This window comes from Lygodium microphyllum, chromosome 3 (genome assembly GCF_053477565.2).
Source record: "Lygodium microphyllum isolate KBCC chromosome 3, Lygodium_microphyllum_v1.1.10, whole genome shotgun sequence".
NCBI lineage: Eukaryota > Viridiplantae > Streptophyta > Polypodiopsida > Schizaeales > Lygodiaceae > Lygodium > Lygodium microphyllum.
Genome location: NC_141137.1, coordinates 97,337,209 through 97,351,835, shown reverse-complemented (window position 1 = coordinate 97,351,835; position 14,627 = coordinate 97,337,209). Strand labels below are relative to the sequence as shown.

The following is a 14,627-nucleotide window of genomic DNA, read 5'->3' as shown; positions in this document are numbered from 1 at the left end:
CAATGATGATAGAAGCAAGTGAAGCATAAAACCAAGGTGTCAAAGCATACAATGTGACTCAAAATAGAGCATCAGATGTCACCATAGACATGCCCAAGCCCATACATTAGTGCCAAGCATGTATATTAGCATATGTCGTGCCCTAGAGGCATATAAGCCTTCAATGCATAAGGCTTCTAAGTAAAATACTTACTCTCCATTGTATATTCAGTAAAGAACCTTGCTTCAAACTAAGCAAATAAAGCTCAAACTTATCCAATAGGCATCTTAAGACATGTACAAAGCATCCTGGTATCAATGCATAGGCGTATGAGCATTAGTGAAGCTCAAATAATGAAGTAATGGCTCTCCCTGTTTTATGACAACATGCTACACTATTTAAATAGTGAATAGCTGAAGCATTCAAGCTCAAAACCAATATTGCAAATTGAGTACCACTGCCAAGGAGGAAGGCAAACAATGCCTACTGAATGCCAAGTGCCATAGGAGCTAGAGAAGGGTTGCTAATGTCTGTATAGGAGAAGTAAGGAAGACTAGGCTTGGCACAACTCACATTGATATTACTATTGGTCCTATTGCTTGTAATGATTGCTTTTGAGTACTTACTGAGGCTCAATCAAGGTTATTTGAGTTCTGGAGCAAGCCTCAACAAATCTTCAAGAAGCTGAAGCTTTGTCTTAGGTTGAAGCAAATTAAAGGAAAAAGCTCCTTGATCTCAGCTCTAATACTAGTTGAAGGGAGTGAGGCCAGAGTAGAAGCATGTGAGTGGACACAAAAGCTATGGTGGAGAGAGAGAGAGAGAGAGAGAGAGAGAGAGAGAGAGAGAGAGAGAGAGAGAGAGAGAGAGAGAGAGAGAGAGAGAGAGAGAGAGAGAGAGAGAGAGAGAGAGAGAGAGAGAGAGAGAGAGAGAGAGAGAGAGATGTGGGAACTCCAATTGTCACAATGTGTGACTGGCCTTTCCTTATTCAAATATCATTGAAAGAGTAAAGAATGAAGTGATAATGATGGGTGCCTGCCACTTGTAGTGTAGGGGTATATGGTTATTATCAGTGTAACTAATACATGGGCGACGAGGTGCCTTTATTCCCAACACTAAATAGACATGTAACTTATACTACATGCACTGGCCGTCTAAGAATAATGTTGCCACTTTACAATATATGATTTGTAATAATTTCCTTGAGTTTGCAATTTGCAAGGAAGTTTAGATCATAAAATGATGTATGTATTACTTTTTTAAATGTATCAATTATCTTCACTCGAAAGAAAGAAGCTCTTGCTATGCATTATTTATCCATATTGAGTCATTTACGATTCATGCTAAGTACTTGAATATTAAGGTGTGGTTATCAACACCATAATGGTGTTACCTAAAAAGTTTGAAGGCTTTTATTCATAATTTGGTGGATAAAAAATGGTTATTATGGTCAATGCATAGTACGATGAGAGAGGGACATGTCAAGGGACTAAGCTGGAAGTCATGGTCATATTTGTTTACTCTTGATTAGTGATATAATTATTCATTGTATATGAGAAGACATTCTTGAATTTCCATTGAATTTTGTTTTAATGTTGTAGCCTCATTCATAGCTTGTTGGATGAGTTTGTGGAAAATGAGAGGATAAAATAGTTGTGCATCATATGCACACTATAGTGTGCTATATCAAATGTTCTATGTTTGTATCATTAATATACAATCTTAGTAACACGTTGACATACATAGTGCCATTTCTCTCTTCTACTCATCTCAATATCATCATCACGAATTTCATTTATCATTCTCCATTTGATCATTACTAAGCCTTCATTCCAATTTGTACCTAAAGTGTTCACAAACAATTGTTTAACACTTGCAAGGTTTGCTTATTCCGTGTGCAAGATAAGCATTTGTTAAGCTTATAATGTTATTGTGTAGCAATTGGTAGGGTGACTATGCTCAATGTCCACATACATGCTTTGCAAATATTCGAGAAATACTCGCAATCCTAAAATGAAGAAAAGATAATGTTTTATAAGTGTACCTAATAAGACAAAATCTCTCTCTCTCTCTCTCTCTCTCTCTCTCTCTCTCTCTCTCTCACTCTCACTCTCAAAGTGCAAATACTATTCTCATCACTGGCTACCACCATCCCATCCTTGACCTTAGGAGGGTTGGGATCACTATAACCAACTATGATGCATGTGCATGGAGTTTGATGGCCAACAAAACTCTTGTTGCACAACACATGGCTTTGGTCGCAAAGTGCACTCTATTTTTCGTGAAGCCATGCTTTATGTGACTTAGACATACTGTTACAAAGCGTGGCATTGTGTCTATACGCTTTTTTGAAGTTGTGCTTTGCACCACCCATTACTCTTGTAGATGTTGGCAAAGCATTATTGAAAAGTTTATGACAAAGGAGGGCATGTAGCGTGATTTAGTGTGCAAGCCATAAAATCGAAAAGAGTGCTTCAATTGACAGTATCTCCAAAGTGCAATGAAAGGCAGACTCTCTTGCTGCATGAAGTGTATATGGAGCATCTAGTAGTAGGTATAGAGCATCTCATATATGTGTGTAGGTTAAAGACAATGCTCTATGGGTTGACGCATGAATTGTGTATTGGGATGTGAAACATTATAGCTTCTAGTAACATTGGTGCAAAGCATCAAGGTCTAGGACGATTTTAATAGTTTTAGTGAAATAAACAAGAACAACAAAGTGACAAGAGAAGTAGGGTGACACTGGGCCGTTTTACCATACTGGTTCTCTCCCAGGTTGGAACTTCACTTGCTGGCTATTTTTAAAAGGCTCGTTGTGGGTGGTTACATTTTACAGCCTTTCTTCCGAAGGGAAAAAAAAAAAGAAGTATGGCGACGCCCAAAAATAAGATCCAGGCGTCGGACATGGGAAAACCCTAACTACTTATACAAGCGACTCAAACCCATTTTTCTCCGCTTGAAGAAGGAGAAGGGACGGAGAGCGACGAAGGAACGCGTCTGGAGCTCGGGTCTCTCCTGCGGTCGTCAAGATGCAGATCTTTGTGAAAACCTGTGAGTGGATCCCCGACCCCCCCTTCCCTTTTTTCTGAGTGTCTGCTTGTCTGTCCGAGTCTTTAGTCCCGTCTGCCTGATTACGCAACTCTTATCTGTGCATTCGTAAGGATTAGCAGAATCGTCTGAACTATCCTTCCATGAGGACGGTTTTTCTTGCGTCTGTGCTGTCATCCGTCTTCATATCTTTGCCCACAACAGCATTTGCTCTGTTTGAGCATTTAGTCGCGCATGCTTGATTCTGTAACTCTCATTATTGCGTTAGCTGGGATAAGTACCATAGTTTGAGACGTCCTTTCATGAGGTCTTCTTTTCGTGCGTTTGTTCTCTCATTTTTCTTCGATCTGTGCTCAAAACAGCAACGTTTTTCGTCTTTGTCTGTCAGTGACCGGTAAGACCATCACGTTAGAGGTTGAGTCCTCTGACACTATCGACAATGTGAAGGCCAAGATTCAGGATAAGGAAGGGATTCCTCCTGACCAGCAGCGCCTTATCTTTGCCGGAAAGCAGCTTGAGGATGGCCGAACCCTTGCTGATTACAACATCCAGAAGGAGTCTACCCTGCACTTGGTGCTTCGGCTTAGGGGTGGTGCCAAGAAGAGGAAAAAGAAGACATACACCAAGCCAAAGAAGATCAAGCACAAGAAGAAGAAGGTTAAACTCGCGGTCTTGCAGTTTTACAAGGTGGATGATTCTGGGAAGGTGCAACGCCTTCGAAAGGAGTGCCCCAATGCAGAGTGTGGGGCAGGAACTTTCATGGCAAACCATCATGACCGACATTACTGTGGCAAGTGCGGTTTGACCTATGTTTATCAGAAAGCATAGGAGCTTGTTAGGGTTGTAGCAGGTGTTTATTTTGGCCTGCATGCAGGACTTTGGTTTAACTCTTGTCTATTTTTGGTCAAGTAACAATTGAGGCCTATTTGGAAAATGTTAGGCTGTGAGTTTATGATGTGATGAAGTGCATTGTGTTGCGAATTAATTATGTGTTGATGGCTTTGAAAAAAGTTGTGACCAAGATACTCGTTCTGTGTAATACTGTTGTTCGGGTTGTGTGTGATTTCACATTCTTGTTTGTGGCAAGTAGACAGAATGAACAATGCTGGATTATGCAAACAGTTATTTAACATTGGACCACTTGGCTGGCTCTAGTTTCTTCAGCTGGTTGTCTTTTGTTCACGTAATCTGAGTGGAACAGTGGGCAATATTTTTCCTATCAGTCCAGGGTTCTTTGAAAATTCTTGCACTCTGATATTTTGAGGTAGTCAAGAGCATAGCTATGCTTTGATTATGAGAGGTGTGGGATTCTTAAAGGTTTGTAAATCATTGTGGGCCTTGAAGTGTGTAATTAGTGAAATTTTATAGGGGAACTATGTTTGTGGACATATAACTAAGGATATCTTTCAAGTGTAATTAGTGGAGTCTTAAAGGTATACAATGTTTGTGGGCTTACAAGTAATGATATCAAGCGCCCTGAAGTGTGTAATTAGTGAAATTTTATAGGGGAACTATGTTTGTGGACATATAACTAAGGATATCTTTCAAGTGTAATTAGTGGAGTCTTAGAGGTATACAATGTTTGTAGGCTTACAAGTAATGATATCAAGCAATTTTGAAAAAAAGTTGAGTGTGAATGCCAATTTTGTAGGAATGTGCTTGTAGACCATAAACTCAAGCTTTAAGAATCACCATTGTTGCCAGGTTTTACAAACTTTGAAGCATAATAAGTGATTTTCAAAAATCTGGAAAGTTTGGTCATTAGGTAATAAATTTGAGTGATAGACGAGATCTATTTTTTGTAATATGTTTGCATTGAATGCCTAAATAGTGGATTTTAATGATTTATGCCTTGTTGCTCCATCTATTGTGTAAGCTAGTGACTTTGTTTTTAGGTCTTTTTCTCTTACTTTCTATTGTTTTGATCCCTTTCTTGTATTTGGTTATTCTACTAATTGACCTTAACCTTTGGTTACTATTGATTCTTTCCTATGTGCTTTCTTTATTGCTTGGAATTCTTGAAACTCTTGTCAGTTTGTTTTCTTGGCACATATCAATTTCTCAAGATTCCTTGTCTCAACTTTTGTGCCTTGCATCCATCTCGTGGCATTTTGACAATGATATGATGATTCTCATCTATATAATAAATGCTTTGAAGGCTTAAATTGTTCGGATCTAAGTTTTAATGACAATTACTTTTTAAGTTCTCTACTTGTTTGAGTTTTTAAGGGATGTGATTTATGAAAGAAGAGGAATGCTATTATTGTGGCAAGAAGGGATATCTATTGAAGGGGATTGTAGAAGATTAGCAACATTTAAGAGGAGCAAATGATGGAGGGTGATGACTATTGAAGAGTCTCCGATAGTTCTAGTTTAAGGCCTTAGCCATGTGGCTTTGGTGATTGTTATAGGGGTGTCCATTCCAACTTGCTAATGTGGGTGTAGGCCATCTAGTTTTAGGCCCTAGCCATGTGGCTTTGGTGATTGTTGTGATAAATGTGGGATCTAGAGCATGGCAAAATCGGAAGCTATGGAGGATGAAATGAGAAGTGTGGACTCATGATGGAGAAGACAGAGACATTGTTTGTTACACAAGTGAATTAGGTTTCAAGATTGAGACTTGGACTTATAAACGCAATCTTGTGCATGTGGACAATGACATTGATACTTCATTGAAAAGAAAAGAGTACAATCATTTCATTAAGAAAGGAAGCAAGTACAATGCTTTATAGGAAAGTAGGAAATTGTAGTAGGCACCACTGTGCATATGGGATAGGTAAGCCTGCATGTCCTTGGCCTTGAGGCTCCATACAAAGAGGTTGTTTAGTGAGTGATTGCTGATTCTCAACACCCCTTCTCAATCACAACTAGAAAAGGCACAAACTGTGTAGAGGCTGTAATGAGAACCATAAGCAAAGTGTGGGTATACCACAGACATGGCAAAACACCAGAGGCTGTTGCAGAAAAGGCCAAGTGTGGGTATCATAAACATGGTGGATATCCAGAGGTTGTAACAGGGGCCTCACAAAGTGTACAGGGACTGTAATGCCAAGTTACATAAGGAGTTTACAAAGCTTATGGCAGGAAGCATTACGGTAAGGAAGCACAAGGCTTTTAAAACAGTCTATTAGAATTATGAGAGTACAAGGACTGATGAGTCTTGTCCTTCCGATCTTGGTGGTCTTCATCTTCATCTTCTTCTTCCTTTGCTCTATTTTTTTTTTCTTCTTTGATTGCGACTAGATAGGCCTTTTGGGATCTCTTTCTTGCGTGGCAAAACTTCTCGGTGTGTTTGGTCCTTTTGCAAAAGTCACAGAAGAGTTGATCCTTCTTACCTTTGTACTTGTTGCCAACATGTAATGCATGCTCATCTCTAGAGGTACTTGGTTCTTTCTTAGTTTTTAGCTTCTTTTTCTCTTCTAACAATGATGCTCGGATATCAACAAGTTTAGGATTTGGCATGTTGATTAAAATTGTTGATACATTATTATATTCAGGAGGCAAGCTCTTAAGTAGAACATTGATGCAAACATCTTCATCCATTTTAATGTTGATTCCTGCAAGTTGGGTTAGGAGTCATTCCATGTAATTGAGATGTGTGGCAAGTGATGTACTGGACTTCATTTCAAGTCTGAAGAACTCAATCAGGAGACCATACTTTGATGATTTAGATTGTGCACCGAACAGGGTGTCAAGTCTTTTCCATGTATCCTGTGAGGTCTCACAGTTATCCACATGGTGGATATAACTGTCGTCTAGCTCCAGTTTGATAATGGCTTGGGCTTTGTCATCATTCTTTTGCCAAGTAGTTGCAAGGTCCGCGTCTCGAGGTTTCTTCTCTTTGCCATTTGTGATGGCCCAGAGATCCTTTTTCATCAAGATGAGCTTGATGCGGGTTTGCCAGGTGTGGAACCCGACTCCTTTGAATCGAGCATTTGGAGAGTCTTTGCCCATGTTAGACTTACGAGAACAGTAGCAAATCAACTTCAGACTTATTAGATTTGAGCAGCAGAAGAGTTGGTTGAGAGACAAGTGCTAAAAAACACTATCTGAGTGTCAATGAATATCAAATCTGCAAAGTCCTTTACTCTTTTTAAATCCAAGTATAATCTTCACCTTCTTGATTTGATGCTGATACCTTCAAATTTGAGTGACAGTACTTTAATGAACTTCAGAGAGTATTGCTCAGTGATTAAAATCACTGTTGATAACTTCAGTGAGAGAAACAGTGAAAAATGTCAGAATTTTGAAGCTTTGGCTATGGCTTCTGCATTAGGGTTTTTGGGGGCAGCCTGGTTTTTTGCTGATTGTAGGAGCTACAGTGGATCATTTTCAAAACTTTTTTAATCAAAATGAAGCTTGAGTGATGGGCTATCAATGCCCTATCATGGTCGTCAACATTGCGACCTGTAGCGATGGCGGAAGCAGCTCGAACGTAAGTAGGCGCAATTCTGACGGATTTCTGCGATTTTCGCAATGCTGGAGTCAGGGCGCAGTAATGTCGTCAATTCTCGTGTCAGGATGAAGCGCCTTGAGCAGAGGAACAACTCCCTAGAAGAAATCATGGGCTGAAATGGCCTGGTTGAGGAGTTATTAAAGCTCCAAGTAAGGTAGGTCTTGTCTGGCTATGGCAGACATAGAGCAGAGATTGAGGATTTTTACAATGCTGAGCTCCAGATGGTCCAGTGTCTTGGATTGATGTGATACAGGGAAGCTTTGTGAGTTGGGGAATATTTTCCAGAAGGAAGCTCCAAGAGATTTGACCTATGGAGTGAGATATAAGCAGCTCAATCTGACAGGGTGCTGTTGGCTATGGCGGCCATGGAAGCTTCAGTGAGAGTACAGTTGGGAGATGAAGTCATGAGCTGACATTGAGCTAGATTGAGGTTGAGAGGAATCAAGAGAGACTAGAGAAGAAATGCTATGCCCAACTGGGCTCTGATACCATGTGAAAAATGTGGGATCTAGAGCATGGCAAAACCGGAAGCTATGGAGGATGCAATGAGAAGTGTGGACTCATGATGGAGAAGACAAAGACACTGTTTGTTACACAAGTGAATTAGGTTCCAAGATTGAGACTTGGACTCATAAACACAATCTTGTGTATGTGGACAATGACATTGACACTTCACTGAAAAGAAAAGAGTACTATCATTTCATTAAGAAAGGAAGCAAGTACAATGCTTTATAGGAAAGTAGGAAACTGCAGTAGGCACCACTGTGCATATGGGATAGGTAAGCCTGCATGTCCTTGGCCCTGAGGCTCCATATAAAGAGGCTGTTTAGTGAGTGTGATTGCTGATTCTCAACAATTGTTGTAGGGGTGTCCATTCCAACTTGCTTATGTGGGTGTAGGCCGTCCCTCCCAACTCTCCAATGCTAGTAGAGGCATTGTAGGAGGATGGTTAGATCTCATCTACGCGCTTATGTATGTGCACAGGATATAGGGTTTTTTTTTCATGCATCCAGCATTTTGAAATGTCGGAGGTGGGACTGATAGCTAGATCCACTAAGAGCTATTTGATAGAGAAGCTAGGTTAATGGTGAGCTATTAAATTGTTTAACAAACACTGTTCCTAGTCTTATAGCTCACATTAGTACACATTTTGGCGGTTTGGTTGGAGGAGACAAATTGCTAGAGAAGCTAGGTTAATGGTGAGCTATTAAATTGTTTAACAGACACTGTTCCTAGTCCTATAGCTCACATTAGTACACATTTTGGCGGTTTGGTTGGAGGAGACAAATTGCTAGTATAGGTGGAATATGTCAGCACTTGTAACTCTTTAGTGTGGGGTAAGTTTTCTTGTAGTGCATAAGATTTGGAGAGGGGTTTCCTTGACGTATCGATCTAAATCTTAACAATTGGAAATCTTGGAGGTATGAATTGTTCTTAGTCCTATAGCTCACATTAGTACACATTTTGGTGGTTTAGTTGGAGGAGACAAATTGCTAGTATAGGTGGTGTATGTCATCACTTGCAACTCTTTAGTGTGAGGGGTAAGTCTTCTTTTAAGTGCATAAGATTTGGAGAGGGTTTCCTTGACGTATTAATCAAAATCTTAACAATTGGAAATCTTGGAGGTATGAATTGATAGAGAATGGACTTTTCCTAGTCCTTGCCCTCTCAAGGGATATGTAGGCGATTTGATTGAAGAAGGCAAACTCATAGTCATTTGTGTTGTGGCATAGGTGAAAGGATGGTTACGTGATATTAAGGGCCTTGTTGATAGATATAGAATTGTTATAACTACATTTGTTTTCAAGAGTTGGCATAGTTGACCTCAACATCAGGTTCTTTGTGGGGCACATTGGTGGTTGATTGGCCATTCATTGTTTGGATGTCTATGGTACTATCTTGATGGTCATTGTTGTACGTATTGTTATGTCATTGTCATTGTCATTGTCGTTGTATATGGTATTGTACTAGATCACCCATGATTTGATAGAGGGCGTTAGTAGATAGTCACTTCATGTGTGAGCCTATGCATGTCCTAGTGGGTTGGTAACATTCCTTTACTTCATTAGGTGGTGGTGGTATTTTTGATGCTTGATTTAATGGTCGATTGATCATTTGTGTGGTTGATCTAAATTTTATTAGCTTTTATTTGTTAGTTGACCAATTCATGTGGAGGGTTTATTTATAGGTGAGGCATTCCCTCTTTTATGATTCTTCACTTTGCATATTTTCGCAATAGATTTTGTTGGGGAGAGGGAGCTAGTGCTAATGCTCGCATGGTCATTGACTCATTGTTATTTTTGTAAAATCTGGTCTTGGCATATCCATATCTTGAGCATCTCTTTGCTTTTCAATTTTGTTCTTTATGCAATGTTCTCCTTTTGTAGCATTTTTTGTTTCTCTTCTTTATTGTGTTACATAGTCTATTATAATAGTTTTCTCATGCTTCCATCGTTGCACACTTTTGATAGTTGGCATGTGCAATAGCTTGGGTTATGCCCACCATGTTAGCCTCTCTTAGGTGGTTCGAGTTGATCGACCATATAAACGAGTTTATCATGTGATGAATATGTTGCTTGATGGATGAGAATGTGCACAAAATGGAAGGTGCTTTTGCGACTTGACGGCGAGGATAATAGGATGCCATGAAGAGGGGGAGCTAGAGCTTAAAGTAAGGCTTTATCGACACTAGGGCTTCAATGCTCTTGTTGATGGATCTCATTCAGTGACAACCACCTGGCAATGACCAAAGCTGATGCCATTGCAGATAACATGGTCATAGTCGCTTAGGAGTGGACTCCAATCATTGACCATAATTGATGCCATTGTAGATAACATGGCTAGTTCAACTCTCTCTCTCTCTCTCTCCCCCCTTCAAAATTGGAACAGTATTTGGTTAGAATTTCGCTTTGAAATAGAGTGAAGTTTGTAATTTGAATGATTATTAAGTTTTATGTTTCTTTCCCAATTAAAAAAACGCACACATAGCTAGAGCTTTGTGTGCAATAGATGAGAAGGGTTGGATGGAGTATTTGCTTCCTTCAAGTATTAGGTCATGTACATGTTCACATCTAATATACATGAGTAATGCATTCAAGTATAGAAATGTTGTGGTGGAATATGGTTGATATGTATGGAACAACTATCATGGATAGACACATGCTTGCACTCAAATATGTATTTTCATTTTCAATATCTTGCAAATCAAGTTACTCTAAGGGGCCCTTACCCCATTTTGTCTCTAGTGGCCAACAATCGTTCCTCATCACTACACAAGGAGATTGTGTTTGAAACACAACAAATCCTTACTTCACTCCCTCATTTATGGCCACCTACTTTAGGTATGTATATGTGCCTCAATCTTCAAGGCTCATCCCTCCTCGATTGTTGTCCATGTGAGAGTACTTATCAAGAAATTGGTGCCAATAGGATTAATACAACCATTCAAAGGACTTTTGCTTTTATCTCTCCATCTTCTAGTAGGATGGTTTTTGAGCATGGTGGTTGTGATGACAACCTTTCAATATGTGTCTCGTATATTGGGCCTATTGTGCATGCTCCCCTGATGAACCCTCTTGAAGTGGACCCGATGGTAATTCCATAGTGTCCTACCATGCCATGTCATAATGAAAGAAGAGAGTTGCATAACCCTATTGGGGCAGCCAATGTTGAGCTCGTTCCTCCAATGCACCGACTACCACAACTACCTTAGGAATGACAATATAATCTCAAGTTCCTCAATCTTGCAAGAGGGGTCAAAAGGTAGGTGCTACCAAGACTCCAAATGCATCTAGTTCTTAGGAGTAGCAACAAGTGGTCGCTATCATTGGGACTTTAGATCCCAAGTGGCTTTTATTGAGACCAGCATGATGAGCAACGGAAGGAGGGAACTTGTTGATAAGTTTGAAACCATTGAAGAGCAATGAAAAGATGTTGCAAGTCTCTATGCACATTAAGGAATCCTTGTTGATTTTGGAAGCAAGCATAAGACAAATGGAAGAGACTCTACATGGGTTTCCAAGAGATTTTCAATTGCTTGGATAGAAACATTCCTAGTGGCAAAAATAGTTATTGGCAAATGTTAGTGTTGAATGCAAGAAAGAAGAAAGATTCTTCCACATCAATTTTGATAATGACGTTTGAATTGATGGTAGTGAAAGAATCATTGGTCCAACTACTTCATTTGTTGATATGAGTAAGTCTAGGACAATGTTACAATCTTGTTCAACACCATGAACACCTTTGTAACTTTGTCTTTCGTGTTAATTATAACTCATGTAGGTGATCCACAATCTTAGTCGAAGAGCCATGTATCACCAATTATCATGGCCTTTGATGAAACTGCATCCTTTTGACCACACAATAACAAGCTTAAGTGTTTAGAAGAAGGTAAGGTCTAGAACCCACAAATTTGATGGATTTAGTAAGAAAAGATATCATGAAAGGGTTCCAATTGATGGATTAGAGGAAAATGTTTGATATGCTCAATGTCCCACCCTCATAAGGTGCCACCAATGATCTATGGTGCTCAAATTTGTAAGGCCCCCATTATGAGGAGAAGCTATATGTGAGCCCGGATATTGGTTGAGTCCTGAGTTGTATGTCAGATGAGGTCTATGTGATCGGATGGCAAAAAGGTGACCGTTGTGGGTCTAATATTTGGGTTTGACAAGTAGTTAAGTTGGTAGCAACTCAAGGCACATTGCATCAAGTTGTAGGGTAAGGGAGTTATTAGGGGCCCTAGCCAATGATAAATGGAATATTCCCTAGCCAACTAGTGGAGGTGCACATGGAAGGTCAACAAATACATGTGCATATGGAAGGTCAACAAACACATGTGCATATGGAAGGTCTGTCAGGATTGTGGGAGAGAAGGAAGGAGTCTCGCTTGAAGCTTTCTTGCTTGCACAATGGGGGAAGACACACAAGGGTGGAGGCTGAAAACAGTTTTCCTCTTCTTAGTTGTGTAAGCCAAAAGAACTCAAATACAAAGAAATAGAAGAACCCTATATATGGGTCTCAAACCAAACTCAACTAACTAAGGTGGCATACTAACTGAGCTACGAACTAGAGTAGATAAGGATAGCTATCATGTAGCTATTATTCATGGGCGGTGTACCAACCGCGTCTGCAACTGACAAGTCGGTGACATAAATACACAACGGTCACCCTAGCGTATCACGAGTGGAGCTCGATATCTCAACACTCCCCCTCGAGCTCAATCCCAATTCTTGCACACCAAGCAGGTCTCTGAACTTGCGCTGCTTCTCTATGCCCAATGCCTTCATGAATATGTCAGCTACCTGATCCTCTGTGCTGACATAAACTAGATCAATAAGACCTAGTAAAACCCTCTCTCGCACATAGTGATAATGCACCTCAATGTGCTTTGTTCTAGCATAATAGACTGGGTTATTGGCCAAGTGTATACTACTCATGTTGTCACAATAAATGACAACTGGTCCATTTGTGGACTGATGCATATCATAAAGTAGCTTATGCAACCAAGCTACCTCACATGCAGCCATTGCTGCACCCTTGTACTCAGCCTCTGTGCTCGACAAGGCAACTGTAGGCTGTTTCTTGCTGCTTCAAGTGACTGCAGCACTCCCAAAAGAGAACACATATCCACTGGTAGATCGTCTATCAGAAATACTACCAGCCCAATCAGCATCAGTGTATCCATGCAACTGTATTTGAACCCCAGTCTCATAAAATAGTCCATACTGCAATGTGGACTTCACATACCTGAGTATGCGTCTAGCCGCATCCAAATGTGGTTTTCTTGGAGCCTGCATAAACTGACTTACCAATCCAACAGCATAGCTTAAATCTGGCCTGGTAATAGTCATATAAATCAGACTTCCTACTATGCGTCTGTACATAGTAGGGTCTTCTAGAAGCTCACCTGCATTTGAGAGGTACTCTTCCCCTCCATCTAACCTTAGGCATTTTATCTGCAGGCCTGTTTCTTTTTCAACCATCGCTTTAAGAGTTTTGAAATGCCCAAAAACTTCACTTTTCTTTTTCATAAAATACACCCAAACTTTTCTGCTATAGTCATTAATAAAACTGACAAAATAATGACAGCCTCCAAGAGATGCAGCTTTAGTTGTTCACACATCAGAGTGGATTAATTCCAATGGCTTTTTACTCTCTTGAACATGTCTAGGAAATGGTTTCCTTGCCTGTTTTCCAAACTGACAGGCTTCACATACCTTATGCATTTCTGCAACCTTGAATTTCGGCAAACCTGCAATAATATTTTGGGCCTGCATTGATTTAAGTCGCTGTACATTAACATGACCAATGCGTTTATGCCAGATATCAATATCTGCAACTACACCGGTCCCATGTGCAAACATTGCTGCACTCAATTGAGACATGTCTGCATCCAATGTAAATATTCTGCCCTTCTTCTTTCCTTTTGCTATCAAGCGACCTTTATTTTTCATATCCTCAACAAAGCATCCATGAGGATTAAATCTGACCTGCAAGCCCTGCTCAACCATTTGACCAACAGAAACCAGATTCTTGGTGATATTCGGGACATGAAATACATCGGAGAGGTATTTCTTTTTTCCATCCTGCATAGATAAATGAATTTTTCCAATCTGCATAATAGGATGTGCAGTATCATCACCAGTCTCCACAAATCCTGGTTTCTCCATTTTTCTTGCATCCTCCATCCATTCTGCATGACCTGTCATGTGGTTTGATGCACTTGAGCCAACATACCATACATCATTGCTTTCTTCTACACTTGTCACAGAATTATTCATGTGCTGCACCATAAACAAGTGCTCATTTCTGTCATCACCCTGTTTACTAGAAGATGCATAATTCCCTTGTTGCAGCTTTCCATTCATGATGTCATTCTGCTTTTTATAGCAGTCTTTAGCCATATGACCCATTTTACCACAGTAGTAGCATTCAACATTACTGTTTGCATTTTGGCCTCTTTGCCATCCACCACGACCTCTTTGGCTCCCCCTGCCTCTAGAGTTACCACGTCCTCCTCCATAGGACTGGTTTTCTTGAGTTTGCTGCATATTCTGATTTCTACCACGGCCTCCATATCGGTCTCCTCTACCTCTGCCTCTACCTCTTCCAGCATTTGAGTAGAAGACAGCTTCTTTTGAA

General features: G+C 40.1%; 1 protein-coding gene across 1 annotated transcript; it reads left to right on the top strand.

The window, feature by feature from the left end:
- The first annotated feature begins 2,871 nt into the window (after positions 1-2,871).
- LOC148038644 (ubiquitin-ribosomal protein eS31 fusion protein) lies at positions 2,872-3,962 on the top strand. Its single transcript, XM_087673993.1, has 2 exons — positions 2,872-3,031; positions 3,417-3,962. Exons 1-2 carry the CDS (start codon positions 3,010-3,012, stop codon positions 3,854-3,856), a joined length of 462 nt encoding a protein of 153 aa, XP_087530119.1. The 5' UTR covers positions 2,872-3,009; the 3' UTR covers positions 3,857-3,962.
- The last annotated feature ends 10,665 nt before the right edge of the window (positions 3,963-14,627 follow it).

Bases quoted from the DNA above. Each gene is read 5' to 3' on its own strand.
- LOC148038644 (XM_087673993.1), top strand. From the start codon at position 3,010: ATGCAGATCTTTGTGAAAACCT. The intron at 3,032-3,416 runs GTGAGTGGATCC...TTTGTCTGTCAG, and splicing joins GCAGATCTTTGTGAAAACCT to TGACCGGTAAGACCATCACG.